Here is a 14,643-nt window from a genome sequence, read left to right as displayed (position 1 = left end):
CTGCTTCTGCTTCTGCTTCTTCTATTGCTATGTGCACAGGCTCAGAACCTGAGTAGCCTGCATGCCCAGCTACAGGGAAGGGCAAGGTACCTGGATTTCTATTTATGGAAGACATGGATAGGCTGACCCTTCTAGGTAAAGGCTGAGAACATTGCAGTATACTTGGCAAGCACTATGTCCATCCAGATTGGGGCTGGCAGGGACGAAAGTAGGGAGTTAATGGGCTCTCCTGAACTCGGGAGGGGGGGGGGGATCCTTGCAGCATTTGCAGGTACACAGGGGAGACAGAGAAGAAGGAACAAAAGGGATAAGAAAAATGTAAACACAGTTCATTTCTTCGCAACAGATTCTACATTTTTGGGCTTTTATCCGTTTACTCAATAAGCATAAGCATAAGCATAAGCATAAGCATAAGCATAAGAATAAGAATAAGAATAGCAGCAGCAATAGCAATAGCAATACAGTGGTATCTCGGGTTCCATACGCTTCAGGTTCCATACGCTTCAGGTTACAGACTCCACTAACCCAGAAATAATACCTCGGGTTAAGAACTTTGCTTCAGGATGAGAACAGAAATTGTGCTCCAGCGGCACAGCAACAGCAGGAGGCCCCATTAGCTAAAGTGGTGCTTCAGGTTAAGAACAGTTTCAGGTTAAGAACAGAATTAAGTACTTAACCTGAGGTACCACTGTAGCAACAACATAGTACTGCCCAGCAATGCAAACCAGCCAAACTTCAATGATTAAGCATTGAATTGACAGATTTCCATTCCAAATAGGTCTGACACCCTCAAGCTGTAGATGAGCTGTGACTTCCTAAATCTCATCTGTACAATGATAACGTGCATATGAAAACCTATGAAAGTACCTCTGAGCCCAACATTAACTTTTTATACAAGGAAAATATTTTTGAAGGTTATGTCTATACAGAGGTACTCAGGGCTCAGAGGTACTTTGATAGGTTTTGTTATGCACATTATCATTGAGAAACAAGGCTGATGACACCATCTGGTTGAGTGATCCAAATCTCACCTAATCCCATGGAAAGACTTCCATTTTCCATTTACAGTAATACCTCCGCGAACGTCTGCCTTATCTAGCGTCCATTCCGGCGAACGTCCGTGGCAAACCCGGAAGTACTGGAACGGGTTACTATCCGGGTTTGCCACTCGCACATGTGCAGAAGCGCAAATGCAGCGCTTTGCCCTGCATCTTTTTCGGCTAGTGGTTGGGGCTCTGGAACGGATCCCAGCTGCAAAACGAGGTACGACTGTACCATATTTTACAGAGCCTTGTTTTCTTCTGACACCTTCTCCTCCCAGGTTGTCTGCAGTTTGCAGAACCGCTGTCCTTCTGCTTCTCCGACTGCTGAACTAATTGCCTTTACAAATGATCTTTAAGTGATGCAAAGTAGCTCACCATTCTTTTAAACTGTTTTTATTAGGCTCCATTACGCTTAAAATAACAGAGATGGCATTGCGGGATAATTGTGGCAATAATTTTGAAAGCGGGATCCATTGGGGCTAGCAACATCTTAAAGTGCTTTCATAAATCAGCTGTTAACTGCTGCTAATCTGCGTCATGTTGATGCAATCCAAATTTGCCAAGAACAAACATATGCTTTCTACATCTGTTGTAGGCAGAATGGCACTTTCCTTGAAAAGGGTCACCTAGTCTTCTATAGTTTTGTAGAGAAACGGCCATTTTGGGCAGATGAGGATTTCATTTCCTTCAATGACATCTTTGTTACTCAGTGATCTCTGTGCTGGCACAAATCATGCAATTTGAGCAACTCGCTGTTGAGTGTTGAAGCTAAATAGGTAAAAACACTTCCCCCCTTTTAGCTCCTAAACATTTACCGTATTTTTCGCTCTATAGGACACACTTTTCCCCCTTCAAAAATGAAGGGGAAATGTGTGTGCGTCCTATGGAGCGAAGACGCCATAGCCCCGCAACCCTCTCCCGGCTGGAGAGGTGACGCACGGCTATGGCAGGAGCCTCTATAGCCGCACATCACCTCTCCAGCCGGGAGAGCACGCACGGGGCTAAAGAAGCCCCTCGCGACCCTCTCCCGGCTGGAGAGGTGACACGCGGCTATGGCAGCAGCCTCTCCGCTGCGCCTTTCCGCTGCTCCCTGACCTGCTCTTTGGGGCTGGCGGTGGGCTTCCCCCCGCCAGCCCCAAAGAGCAGGTCGAAAGGAACCTGAAGCCTGGAGAGCAAGAGGGGTCGGTGTGCACCGACCCCTCTCGCTCTCCAGGCTTCCAAGGTGGCCGCCTGAACGCACCTTAAACGGCACCTTGTTTTAGAGCGGGAAAACAAGAGGGGGAAAATTCTCCCTCTCTCTGCGCAGCGCCTCCTGCCGCTTCGCTGAAGGGGTGCTGGGCAGAGAGAGGGAGAATTTTCCCCCTCTTGTTTCCCCCCCTTTAAAACAAGGTGCGTCCTATTGTCCGGTGTGTCCTATGGTGCGAAAAATACGGTATATTGGTAGTTAGGGTGGCTCATAATGGAACTAAACCAAAGCAAGACCATAATACTTCCAGCCCTTCCCCTTCTGACAACTGATTTCCTATCCTGTTTCTCACACAGTTTAAAGGGTCTAGTGGGTCATTGGGATAACCAGATGCTATCCACTAGATGCCATCATTGATGACTTATGTGGATCCAAAGGAGACCTATATGAAAACTCCCTGAGAAATATTACTAGTTTTAGGGCCAATCTAGGTGAGGCAGTGAAGAACCACGTCCATCTTTGATTTGACTAAGCCTATGGTTTTGGAGTGGGGTGCAACTCTTTCTTCAATGCCATTTCCCCCCCTGACCTAAATCAATTTGCCTTCCACACTGGGGCAAATAGCAGCTTTAAGGGAAGAGGAAGATTCAGATCAGAAAAGTCGAACCCAAGCAAAAGAGTTAACTCCCCTTCCAGACACCAGCAAACTGACCCAATTGTGGCACAGCTACTGCTTTTTTATTTTTTATCTTGAGATGTTAGGAAATCTGACCACAAAACTAGATTAGTCTCTCTGGTAGTGTACAGCTTATTAAAATTTCTTTGGGTGCCTTCAACAGTTCTTGAATATTTCGCCAGAACAGAGGCTTGGAATTTGCCTCAAAATTTGCCTTCAGATGAAATTCAGTGGTAATTCAAGTCACAAGCCTACTGGTTTTATCTTATATTTTGTATTTAGTTTCTTAGGCTGTGCTTTTTTATACTGTCCTCTTGCTTAAAATGGGGTGGTTCACATTTTGAATAAATCAATACATGCAAAAGTTCAATTTTACATCTAAAAGGTGCAGCACCTGTTCTGGAAGAGGCAGCAAAACCTGTACAACGTGCCATGGAGAGAAAAAGTTGCTACACTACATCCAGCTAACAATAACTTGGTATGTTGTCTTCTTCGTGATGTTGCTCTTTTTGTCATCATTCTCTGAAATTAATTGCCTTGACTGCCAAAGGCTCTTAAATTCATATGTGTGAAGTGTTTATTAATACTATGATTCTGTGGGTGCTTTGCAACATTAATTAGACTAGACCCTATAGAGAGGGGTGGGGGAGAAATTTAAAGGCAAATATACCTAAATCACACTTTCTGAAATCTGTGAACTAAAACAAAGCCATTCTTCAAAATGTGCACTTCTCCAGATTTTGGAATGTAGTTCTGCAACCAAATAATGTACGTGCAAATGCATACATTAGGGCAGAATATAATGAAAATTATATTAAATGTATAAAATTAGGGGAGATGCCTTTGCTAATATGGGTATATCAGGAAAATTGCATACAAGTGTGTGTATATAGGGAGGAAGTCACTGATGATTTTCCATGAGGACTTTGTTTAAACAACAAAAACAACAGTTTTGTGTCGAAACGTGGAGTAGTGAACTTAGCACTGGAAATACGGGAAGCAGAGAGACACCTGTCTCAGGCAGATAGATTAAAAAGAAGCTCTCTTATCACACACCCTTCCACATGTCCATCTAATATGTCTAGCCATTTTGACCTACTTGCTTTGAAAGTATAAGATGGGGGTATGAATGCGTACATACACACACACAGAGAGAGAGAGAGACAAACAATCAGGGCTATATACAGGTAACACGATAACTGACAAGATAAATGGTGGTATATTCTTATTTTTTTAATTGCAGACTATGAAAGCAAGTAGGTTTTTTTTGGATTAAATGAAATCACAGAGCATAAACGATTTCCTGCTATCTTTGCTTTTTGGTGGACCCACTAAAATCCTGAACTTTTCAATGTTTCCCTCCCTCTGGGCAACAATACTTTCTCTGTCAAGGGAAGACCAAAAGTGATTTCAGAATGTTTATGTGTGAGCAGCAACCTCCAGTTTGTGTTCACCAGCAACTGGTCTCCAAAGCCTCTGTTGCTGATATTGTAAACACTGAGAGCCTTATCCATACATTGATAAATATAGACTGACACAGTGCTCTGAATCCTTCTTACCTTGCAGGAAGAACAATGTATATGAATTCCTTCATGGGAATCAGTTGAACTTCCCCAGAGAACTACTCAATAAAGTTACGGGAGATAACATATTTAAAGATGAGAACGCTGTGGTGAGTAAAATACACCCCCCAAAAAAAACATGACTCCTGGTATTTTCCATATGAAACCTTGGTGAAAAATTACTGGAAGCAGCTGAACTGCTTAACACAATAACTCACTCACATCTTTCAGCCCCCTACCTTCATGGACAATGGAAATCTGCTCAGAAATCTCATGAGATTGCAGACTACCTACTCAAGATTGGAGCTAATGTTTCTGTTTGTACTTAGGAAATTTGGAAGCTGCTATTATATTGAGTCAGACTATTGGGGGTCTCTCTAGCTTAGTAGGGATGTGGGTGGCGCTGTGGGTTAAACCACAGAGCCTAGGACTTGCCGATCAGAAGGTCAGCGGTTTGAATTCCCGTGACGGGGTGAGCTCCCGTTGCTCAGTCCCTGCTCCTGCCCACCTTTCAGTTCAAAAGCACGTCAAAGTGCAAGTAGATAAATAGGTACCGCTCCAGCGGGAAGGTAAATGGCGTTTCCGTGCGCTGCTCTGGTTCGCCAGAAGCGGCTTAGTCATGCTGGCTACATGACCCGGAAGCTGTACGCCGGCTCCCTCGGCTAAAGCGAGATGAGCACCGCAACCCCAGAGTCAGTCACGACTGGACCTAATGGTCAGGGGTCCCTTTAACTTTACCTAGCTTAGTACTGTCTACACTGGCTGGCAGCAGCTATCTCAGATTTCAGGCAGGCTCTCTCCCTGCCCTATTTGGAGATGCCTGGGATTGAAACTGGGACCTTTTCGTATGCAGAGCATGTGCTTTCCCCCTGAGCCATGCTGCTTCCCCCGTTTGATGTTGATAGCAAGCCACCAGTATGTCACTAAGTATTTGTTCAATGCATTTGCTCTCTATAGATAACATTCACGCCGCATCTCTCCCATATTCCGATAATGTCACATTCCATTTTTACATGCATGTTTTTCTTCCTCTTGCTGGTAGAGATAAATCTGAAAACATAATGGCAATATTATATACCAAAGACTCAGGCACTACGAAAGCTCAGCTCAGCTATTAGGTGATCATCTATTATGATTTCTGTGTCTGCCTTTTGAGAGCAGTTGATGAAGATTCAGTGTTCTTCCTATTGGTATTAATAATTCCAGAATGGAAGAATAAAATGCACCACATCCAGCAATTTCACATCCACCATGTTCATCTCATTCATATTCATAGTATGTAAATGATACGGCATTGGTTCTACAGCTCCTGATATGCTACTCTAACAGAGCATGATGCTGAGCAACTGATGAAAGTGATGGACAGACGTAGACTAGAAAAGTGGCTGGTTGCTCTTATTTCATCTTGCTAGACAATGCATTATACACAGTGCCCCAGCAGACTAAGTGAAATGGTCCTCACCTTAACTCATTTGCCTAGTGTGTTAATAAACCAGGGCTGGATCTAGACACATCAAAACAAGTTTCAGGAAAACGTGTTGGAAAGTTCATGTGAAATCACGTTGCCGAAGGAGCGGACTCTACAGCGCCATCTGGTGTCACAACGCTGTAACGCATTTAAAACACACGCTCTTTCTTTTCTTTTCTTTTACTAATGTAGCTGAGTCCCAGGTTGGGAGGATAGGTGGGGATGGTCAGAAAGGAGATGGGTGAAGTAGGGTGAGAATGATTCTGATTGCCTCTTTTTAATTTGCAGGTGTATCCCCTTCTTGACTTCCCTTACCCTGAGATCTCTCTGGCATCTGAAAGAGCTATTGCAGAGCACAGGGCCACATTCACCAACACATCCCGCATTCTGCAACAGGTATACGCAATAGACATGTGTTTCTTTGCTTTTTATTTAAACAAACATTTAACCCCAGCTAAATATTGGGAACTATGAAACTGTGGGGAAATTTCAGAGAATCAAATATGTGTGGGTTTTTGTTTTTGTTTTGGTCAACTTTCCTTCCCTTTTTTATTCTATGCTGTTGAATCTATATGATTCTATCCGTTGTTCATCATAATCTGTGAATGGAAAGGCACCTTCTCTTTGCAAGAGGCATCGAGATTCAGAGAAGGTTGCTGCTGGAGCAGGAGGAGGGAGGTGATTTCCATAGACCTTCTCTGCTTCCCTCCATTCTGTCTCCCCAACACTTTTGAGCAGGTTTACGGGGGGCGGGGGGTGAGGAATAGGCAGAAATCATTTTCCCCATTCTGTTTCCAGTGGTGGGAACATCCTATGAGTACAGTTCCACTGACAGGAATTCTGAATACAAGCCAATTATACAAGCCAATTGATCTGAGCTGAAAAACTTTGTAGTGAAAGGGCAATTCTTAACTGATAATCATTCTTAATACTCCTTTGAAAAATGTACTAAGGTTGCTGCCATGCTACAGACCTCAGCGTTACTCAGTGTTCCTGAGGCATTCCTTTGCCACAATTCCAGGGAAATACTAATACTGAAAGTGAACCTGTTGTATTGAATCACATTGGATTGTAATAGCATGCTGCACTATTTCATTTTAGCACCAGGTGGCATAGAGACAACATATCATCTACGCAGCTAGTTAACTTCTGCACCCTTCATAAAGGGTTCATTCCCAGCCTCAATGGTAAAGGAATTATGTAGTCAAATATTTTGACTAAATGCTTGGTTTTTAAGCATGTTTTTTCAACTGATGAATCAATTGAACCAATTTGTTGTCCCCGAAACTCTCTCATTGCTAAAATATAACCAGCAGACTATGTCTGAGAAATAATAATCACCATAATAAACCTTAACACATAAAGCATGCAGGAGCTTGATGCATTATCCCAGGAGTTCCTGCAATAACCCTGTAGAGAATTCTGGAGTTTAGGCATGAAGTACATATTTATGAATGAAATAACCATCCAGTCTTTGTGCCCTCTTCCACTATGGAAGGAAACTTCTAATGTTAGCTTAGGGTTGGGGGAGACAAGTATAAAACTCAACCACCTTGCAGGCTTTTCCCAATCACCTTAGAGAGCTCCTAACACGATCGGAGCAGCGCTGGAAGGCTGCATTCAGCCACAACATTCAGCGTAATTTTTTCTAGCTTGCTCCAGCTTCACTTATTTATTAGATTTATTAGTCACTTGTCACCTAGCAGGTCTCCAGGCAACTTGCCTCAAAGAATATATGCATAAATATAATCTACGGTATGTTCAAGACATACCAACCTAGCAGTTCGAAAGCACGTCAAAGTGCAAATAGATAAATAGGTACCGCTCCGGCGGGAAGGTAAACGGCATTTCCATGCGCTGCTCTGGTTCGCCAGAAGCGGCTTAGTCATGCTGGCCACGTGATCTGGAAGCTGCACGCCGGCTCCCTCGGCCAATAAAGCGAGATGAGCGCCGCAACCACAGAGTCGGCCACAACTGGACCTAATGGTCAGGGGTCCCTTTACCTATGTTCAAGACAATGATGCTGTGATGGGACACTTTATGCACGGATTACAAAATACACGCCTGCTGTGATAAACCTTTCTTCCACACATAAGGGCCCCATCAATAAAATCTACATTTGAGGGGTGAGGTAAAATTAACTTATGATGATGTTAGGAAGCACACTTGTAGAGGTCAGGTACATGCATATTGTATAACACTGGCGGTAATCCTTAGCAGCTGGCCTAGTAAAAGCTGAAGCAGGCCATGTTCTGCCTCCATTCCAATCACATTCACAGCCATGTCCACTTCTCTGTGTTAGTCAAGTAGGATTCCCTCCTGTCCACCCAGATTTGGCATTTTTACCTTCCCAGCTGCATCTTGGCAGGTAGAGGGATGATCTACAGCTTTACATGGTATCTCTGTTGCCAGACTGTCCTACTTCAGGCTGCAGGCACAGGAATCAAGTGTGTGTGTGTGTGTTCACAAAACTGTCTGTACAGTCAATACCAGCTGTTATTATTAAGTAAATTAATCACCAAACTCTTCACCAGCAGGCCCTAGGGCGGGTTACAACAATTTAAAATTCAGTATGAAAAACAGTTTAAAGGGTCACAGGAAAAGGGTTGTTCCCCAAAACACATGTCTCGGGCATCAAAGGCCAGAACTGATATACTAGTTATGTTTACACCAAGTATCCCACCTACCCTGTTTCTAAGTGCTTTTGAAATAAAAGATAAATGGTTGCAGATTATTGATATGGGGTTTTTCTGTGAGAAAGAATCGTGCCATGCAGATTCAATCCTATGTAAAATCTCATCATATATATATATATAATTTTTGTTAATATACATTACAACAATTATTCAACAAATGTTCTAACATTTCAAACTTCAACTCCCTTCCCCCTCTTTCTGTGGTCCTTTGCATTTATTTCTCTCATTTCCTGCATACTTCAATTTATCTTATTTATTTATCTATTCTCATATTTATCTCATAAACACTTTTGAAATTGCAGGTTTATACAACAATCCTGCCAATAATCTGTTTACAGTTTGTTTGTAAATACTCAATATAACATTTCCATTCCTTTCTAAAGAGTTTATTGTCTTGATTTCTTATTCTTCTGGTAAGTTTCACCATTTCTGCATACTCCATTAATTTCATATTTTTCTGTTGCCTCTCAAATGTTTTTAATGTGTTTTATAACTGTAACACTTTTAGCTGTTTTTATAATTGTATATTTGATTCTTATAAGCAGACCTGAGACCTTGTGGTTAAGAGCAAGCAAGACATTTTAGAAACAAACGAATAAATTCTTGTTCTGGCTTTGTCCCTCAGCGGCAGACGATAGAGCTAATTCCAGTCACTGAAGTCCACTACCAGTATTCTGAGAAGACATACATGTATTATGTCTATGGAATGGAGAACAAGGTCCATGCCCTGGACTATCCAGAAAGGTATTGCTGTGGCTGTACCATCATCTGACAGTGGGACACTTTGCAAGGAGGATTTCTAGTATGAAGCAAGCTGTTCTTCTTGCTTAATTATCCACGGGTGTCTGTGGGTGCAAATCAATTCATCTTTTTACCCATCTGTAGCCCGGTCTTATTTCGCTTGCCCACAGTGGCCACCAAAAGACATAGTGATTATTATAACCTAATTGTATTTATGCAACAGTTTCAGCCATTATTTATACTGTTCCTCTTGGGATCTAAGCGTCTGGTAAATTTATTGTACAGATGGAGAAATTGGGTGGGGGAGTGATGGAACTAGGAAGTACTCCAGGAAGAAAATGTTGGAATAAACTTTGGAGGAGAAAAAGCACTTAAATGGAATACAGTGGATAAAAATATAAGAGGGTGCTGGATCAGGCCAAAGGCCTGGTTGACAATGACCAACCAGAGGCCCTGGAAGCAGGACCTGAGTGCCACAGCACTCTTTCCATCTGTGATTCCCAGTAACTGGTATTCAAAGGCATATTGCCTGCAGTAATAGAGGTAGACCATAGCCATCATGACTGGTATCCATTGAAGGCTGTATATTCTTGGTGGTGTCCAATTAAGTCATACTCAGTATAGGCCCAATGAAACCAAGGGACTTAAGTCCACTGATTTCAGTGGGTCTACTCAGACCTGTATGCCATCCAATATGTTGACTGCAAGGATTTGAAATTTAGATTCTTCCATTTGATTTGGGATCACTAGTGGGCAAGGCCAAAGAAGATTGCTAGATCTTGCTCAGAGGCTTATTAAAATATATGGAAATATGTAGCACTTACATTGGAGGGGCTCAAATGCAAGCTGGACTTTAAAAGATGTTACGTTAGCAGAGTGTATTACAGTGTGTAGAATATATTTGTGTATTAGTATATTTGTATTTTTTGTATGAGTATATTTTTTTCTTATGCTTCAAAGTCACGCTAGATTAATGGTTGGGCTACAGCACTGGGCAGAATGGGAACATCATTAGGTCTACATTTCAAAAAGGGAAAATTCGGACACAAATGTTGTTGAGCTTTTGTCCAGGAAATTCCGGACGTATGGCAGCCCTAGTCTACAGTACATACATGTAGTTTTAGTTTTAAAATAGTTTTTAAGGAAGATAGGATCCACGGTGAGGAGGGAAATTGAGGTTTCATGCTGGATCTCAGAGACCAGTATGCTTTGCAGAAAAAAGTATTCTCAAAAAGTAGGTCTAGGAGACTCTATTGAAGTGCACTTCTGATACAAGTTTACTCTTCATAAATGCATGGCCAACTATGAGCAATCATTCCAAGAAATCACCAAAACAATCTCCAGTATTCCACATGCACCAAGTAGTTATTTTCATGAGTCACAAAATTACCTACCAAAACTCCCTTATTGAGTATTGTATACATTCGTAATATGTGAATCCCCCTTGTCTTGCTTACCTACTTTATCTTGTTTCATGATATAGAAGAAAAAAATAGGGTGCTTCATTGCTAGGTTTCTTGTTTACTGTATTAACCATATTTACACTAATAGCAAACCTTTGTTAAATGGTTTATGCAGAAGTGCTGCTATTAATACTTATTTTAGGAAAGGACTGGGAATTTTTCCTTTTGAAGACTGTCCGCTAGAGGGAAGCAGTGGCAAAAAAACCAACCTCCTGAATTGCTTTGGTTTAGTAGCAAAAACACACCAGAGTAGTGGCTATGCAGAATGTGTGTGTGTGTTTATGGCATCATTCTTGCATTTATTATCTTGTCATTGTTATTTTTAAAATTATACCGCTCGGGTCCTAATCAGGTTTATTAAGAATTGTTCTTTCTAATAACCATTCTTACATTTGCAACCTATTAACAGAGGACAGTTTGTCAGTGTATGAAGTCAATTCATTAAAAGGAATAGGCTTAAAACCTTGCTTCACCATCTAGCCACAATTTTAATACAGAGAGTGAAAGATGTGTGTTTTATGAAGAAATGATGAACCATAAATTTGCTGACAGCTAAGTTCAAAGGACATACATCCAGAAACAGCATCAAACGTTCTATTATATATGTAAATTTAATAGCTACTTCAAACAGGTACTATATGGTGGTGAACCAAAATAAATAACAGCATTAATCTTGGATTAGGGTTTCTTTGCACATTATAAAGATTTCTCATAACTTGCACTATTACAGTCCCTTTAAGAACTTCTAAACGTTTTCTCTCAGTCAGCTTTTTACAGACTTTTCTTATTTTCCCTAATTCCAGCTCAACATAGGATATCTTGCCATTTATGAAAGTGTATGCTGTTTTATAATAAAAAGCTTCCAAAAATTAGCCTTAAGGTGCTATTAAGTGCATTTCTTTTACCTGAAGTAAAGGCGCATTTGGAGTGAAATAAAAAATAGGCAAGATCATCCACATGACACAAAATGTTTGTTCACTGCTCCCTTTAACTGTGTAACCAAATACAGTCATAAATGTTGTTGGATATGTATGAGTTGGAAAGAAGCTGCATTGTGAAATTAAATATCTTTTTGTAAAAAAAATAAAAAATGCTGTGATCATAAGGCGACACATCTTTACTTCCTACACTGTTTTTCAAGCCAGCTTGCACCTTCAATTTGGCATCCTCTGATACCAGGCTTCAAAAGCCAAAGCAGTGCACGCTATTGCAGAGTTAATGAATACACACAGCAGGCAGAAAAAGGTCTTTAGCAATATATTATAGCAGGAGGGGTGAAGCCATTCAGACAGAGAGTCTGGGAGTAATGATGTTACACATACACAGGAGTGTTTCTATTTTCATCTGCGAAATCTTGGAGGATAAGCTGTGGGAATAAATATCTCGTGAGGTATTACCAGCTTCTCAGGCAACTCTGGAATCCATGGCAGTGAGATACCCTGCAGATCTGAGGAGTCTGCCCCCTCACATAGACAATGAGAAAAGGTACAGTACGAGTCACTCACATCTAAAGAAGGTATCTCTTAGAAAAGTTGCAGCAGATGTTAAAGGGACGTAGGAACACAGGAAACTATTTTGAGTCAGACATTGATCCATCTAGCTCCCTGTTGTTTACACTGACTGGTAGTGGCCCTTCAGGATTTCAGGCAGGAATCTTTGACATCTCTACCTGGAGATGCCAGGAATGGAACTTGGGACTTTCTGCATCCAAAGTAGATGCTGCGCCATGGAGCTACAGCCCTTCCCTGAGAGAACTCAAACTGTGGTCTTCTCTTCTGGGTGTCTTCTGTTGGTTTGGTGTCACCGATGCCTGAAAGGGATGCCTGACAGATTCCTAACAGCAGTGCTTTTTTTTCCCCTTAAAAAAAAGTGTTTAGGGGTACTCTCATTTTGACTCCAGAAAATCACCATTTTATAGTTCAACTTGGGAAAAATAAATACAATAAATGGACAAAAGTACAAAGAACATGCATTACCTCATATTACGCAGCTGACAGCTCACAGTAACTTCCACATTGGAAGTGCTAGATTCCAACTCCTACTTCACACAGTAAACGCTCGCTTCTATCTGAGACTTAGGAAATACCGTGACAGGAAATGAGGCCGCCATCTGGGGTAGCGATGGAACTGATGATTCACTGTGCTAGAGAAGAAACTATTTTTTAAAAAGAATTAAATTCTTCTGCCGTTAGATTCATAAAATGTTTAGGGGTATGCGTACCTCTGCGTCCCCCCCCCCCCCCAGAAAAAAGCACTGCCTGACAGAGATGTGGACTGTGAAGGATGCTAACACAAGGGCTGTTAAATGTGTGCATTCCCTTGTGACAATTCTATGATCTGGACACTATCGCTGGATTCCTTTTGCTGGATCATGTTACATAGGCCTGACCTAGGACCTCAGAACCCAATGGAACACATCCCTGAGGCTCCCTGTGGGAAGTATTATTTCATATATGTATTTGCTACATAACAATTTATAGGCCACCCTACAATCTAAGTTGTCTATTCTATGCATTGGCATAACGTTTTACTACCTACATGTATCATATTTAATAAAAATGACTATTTTATTTTTTTTTGAATTTCAGCCTGTGCTGTATGTAATTGAATTGTAATTCCTCCCTCCACTGATCCTATTACTGGTGAAGAGGGAAAGCCCTTCTTCTCAAATCCATTAATAACACACTTAATTTTTTGTTAAGTGCCAGAATCATGTGTTTCTTTGGCCAGCTGATTTCCTCCCCCTTTGGGCTTATTCCAATATTAAATCTTTTAGTAAAACATCAAAGATGTGATTTCATTTAACAAGGATGATAAATTAATTACCATAGCTCTGCTTTCCATGTATGGTCTCCTGTAGCCTATAGTGAAAATGCACATATCACAAAAAGAGAGGGAGCCTATTCCCTTTCTCTTGAGGTGTTTTGACTGGATTGCTACAAGGGACTCTCCCTCTTGCCTGGGCAGCAAAATATTGTTAAGATCCTGAGGAAATTTTTTCAGAGGTGGAGCCTTTCAGGCAAAGGATATAAGATTTCCCCTTGGTTAATAATATTTGCGTGCTCTCACTTTCTCCCTGGAATCTAGAAATGGATAATTTCATTTTAGTCCTTAACAGGGTATAAGAGATATTCTCAAGATGGGTTATTGCCCCCTTTTTCCTTTGCCTATTTCATCTTGTAGTCAATATTAATCAATATTTCATCTTGTAGTCAATATTTCATCTTGTAGTCAATATTAATCAATAAGCATATGAACATGCATATTTATCTAGTAAAATGCTGAAGTCTATGCCTGTAACTCACAATAACATTTCATGTGTCTGGGGAAGAAGACTGTATTCCATGAATACCTATGCCATAATAAATGTGTTCCACAAGACTGCTTGTAGTTTTTGAAGAACATCAAGCATGAATGTGAAAAGACAAGTTTATGACTTCTGAAGTAAAGGTGAATCAGGTGCCTGGTGAGGGAAGGGATGGTGTATGAGGGGGAAAACATTTTCCACTACCCTACGTTCTTTGCCCCTGAACATCTGGATTTATCTCATTTTTCTTGGGCTGTGCACACACAGCATTTTATTTTAGAATCAATGGGAACTGGGTACCTGTTCTTTCTACATAGCCCACAAACAATCTAGATAGATTGCATAAGTACTTTTTGAACAATGGGTTTCATTCTGAAAATAAAAGCTCATTGCAGACTGATTTGGCATTACCCCACAGTGTGTCAGTATGGAAACAGATGCAGGCAGTCTCAGCAATGGGTGGCGTATCTGCACCTGCCCAACAACATTGTGGGTGGGCAT

At 41.3% G+C, this 14,643-nt stretch overlaps 1 protein-coding gene across 1 annotated transcript in view; it reads left to right on the top strand.

Annotated features, from left to right (window-relative positions):
- LOC310670687 (protein SSUH2 homolog) overlaps positions 1 to 14,214 on the top strand; it is a 33,672-nt gene extending 19,458 nt beyond the window's left edge. The window contains exons 9-15 of the mRNA XM_083426354.1: positions 3,291 to 3,383; positions 4,472 to 4,577; positions 6,224 to 6,331; positions 9,257 to 9,850; positions 9,927 to 10,733; positions 10,785 to 14,017; positions 14,067 to 14,214. Coding sequence (XP_083282480.1) covers positions 3,291 to 3,383; positions 4,472 to 4,577; positions 6,224 to 6,331; positions 9,257 to 9,403 — 454 coding nt within the window. The 3' untranslated portion in view covers positions 9,404 to 9,850; positions 9,927 to 10,733; positions 10,785 to 14,017; positions 14,067 to 14,214. The remainder of the gene's footprint in view (positions 1 to 3,290; positions 3,384 to 4,471; positions 4,578 to 6,223; positions 6,332 to 9,256; positions 9,851 to 9,926; positions 10,734 to 10,784; positions 14,018 to 14,066) is intronic.
- The last annotated feature ends 429 nt before the right edge of the window (positions 14,215 to 14,643 follow it).

The sequence above is a fragment of the Podarcis tiliguerta genome (assembly GCF_965153285.1).
Source record: "Podarcis tiliguerta genome assembly, chromosome: 2".
Classification (NCBI taxonomy): Eukaryota; Metazoa; Chordata; class Lepidosauria; order Squamata; family Lacertidae; genus Podarcis; species Podarcis tiliguerta.
The sequence above is the reverse complement of the archived record's forward strand: the minus strand, read 5'-3'. Positions and strand labels throughout refer to the sequence as shown.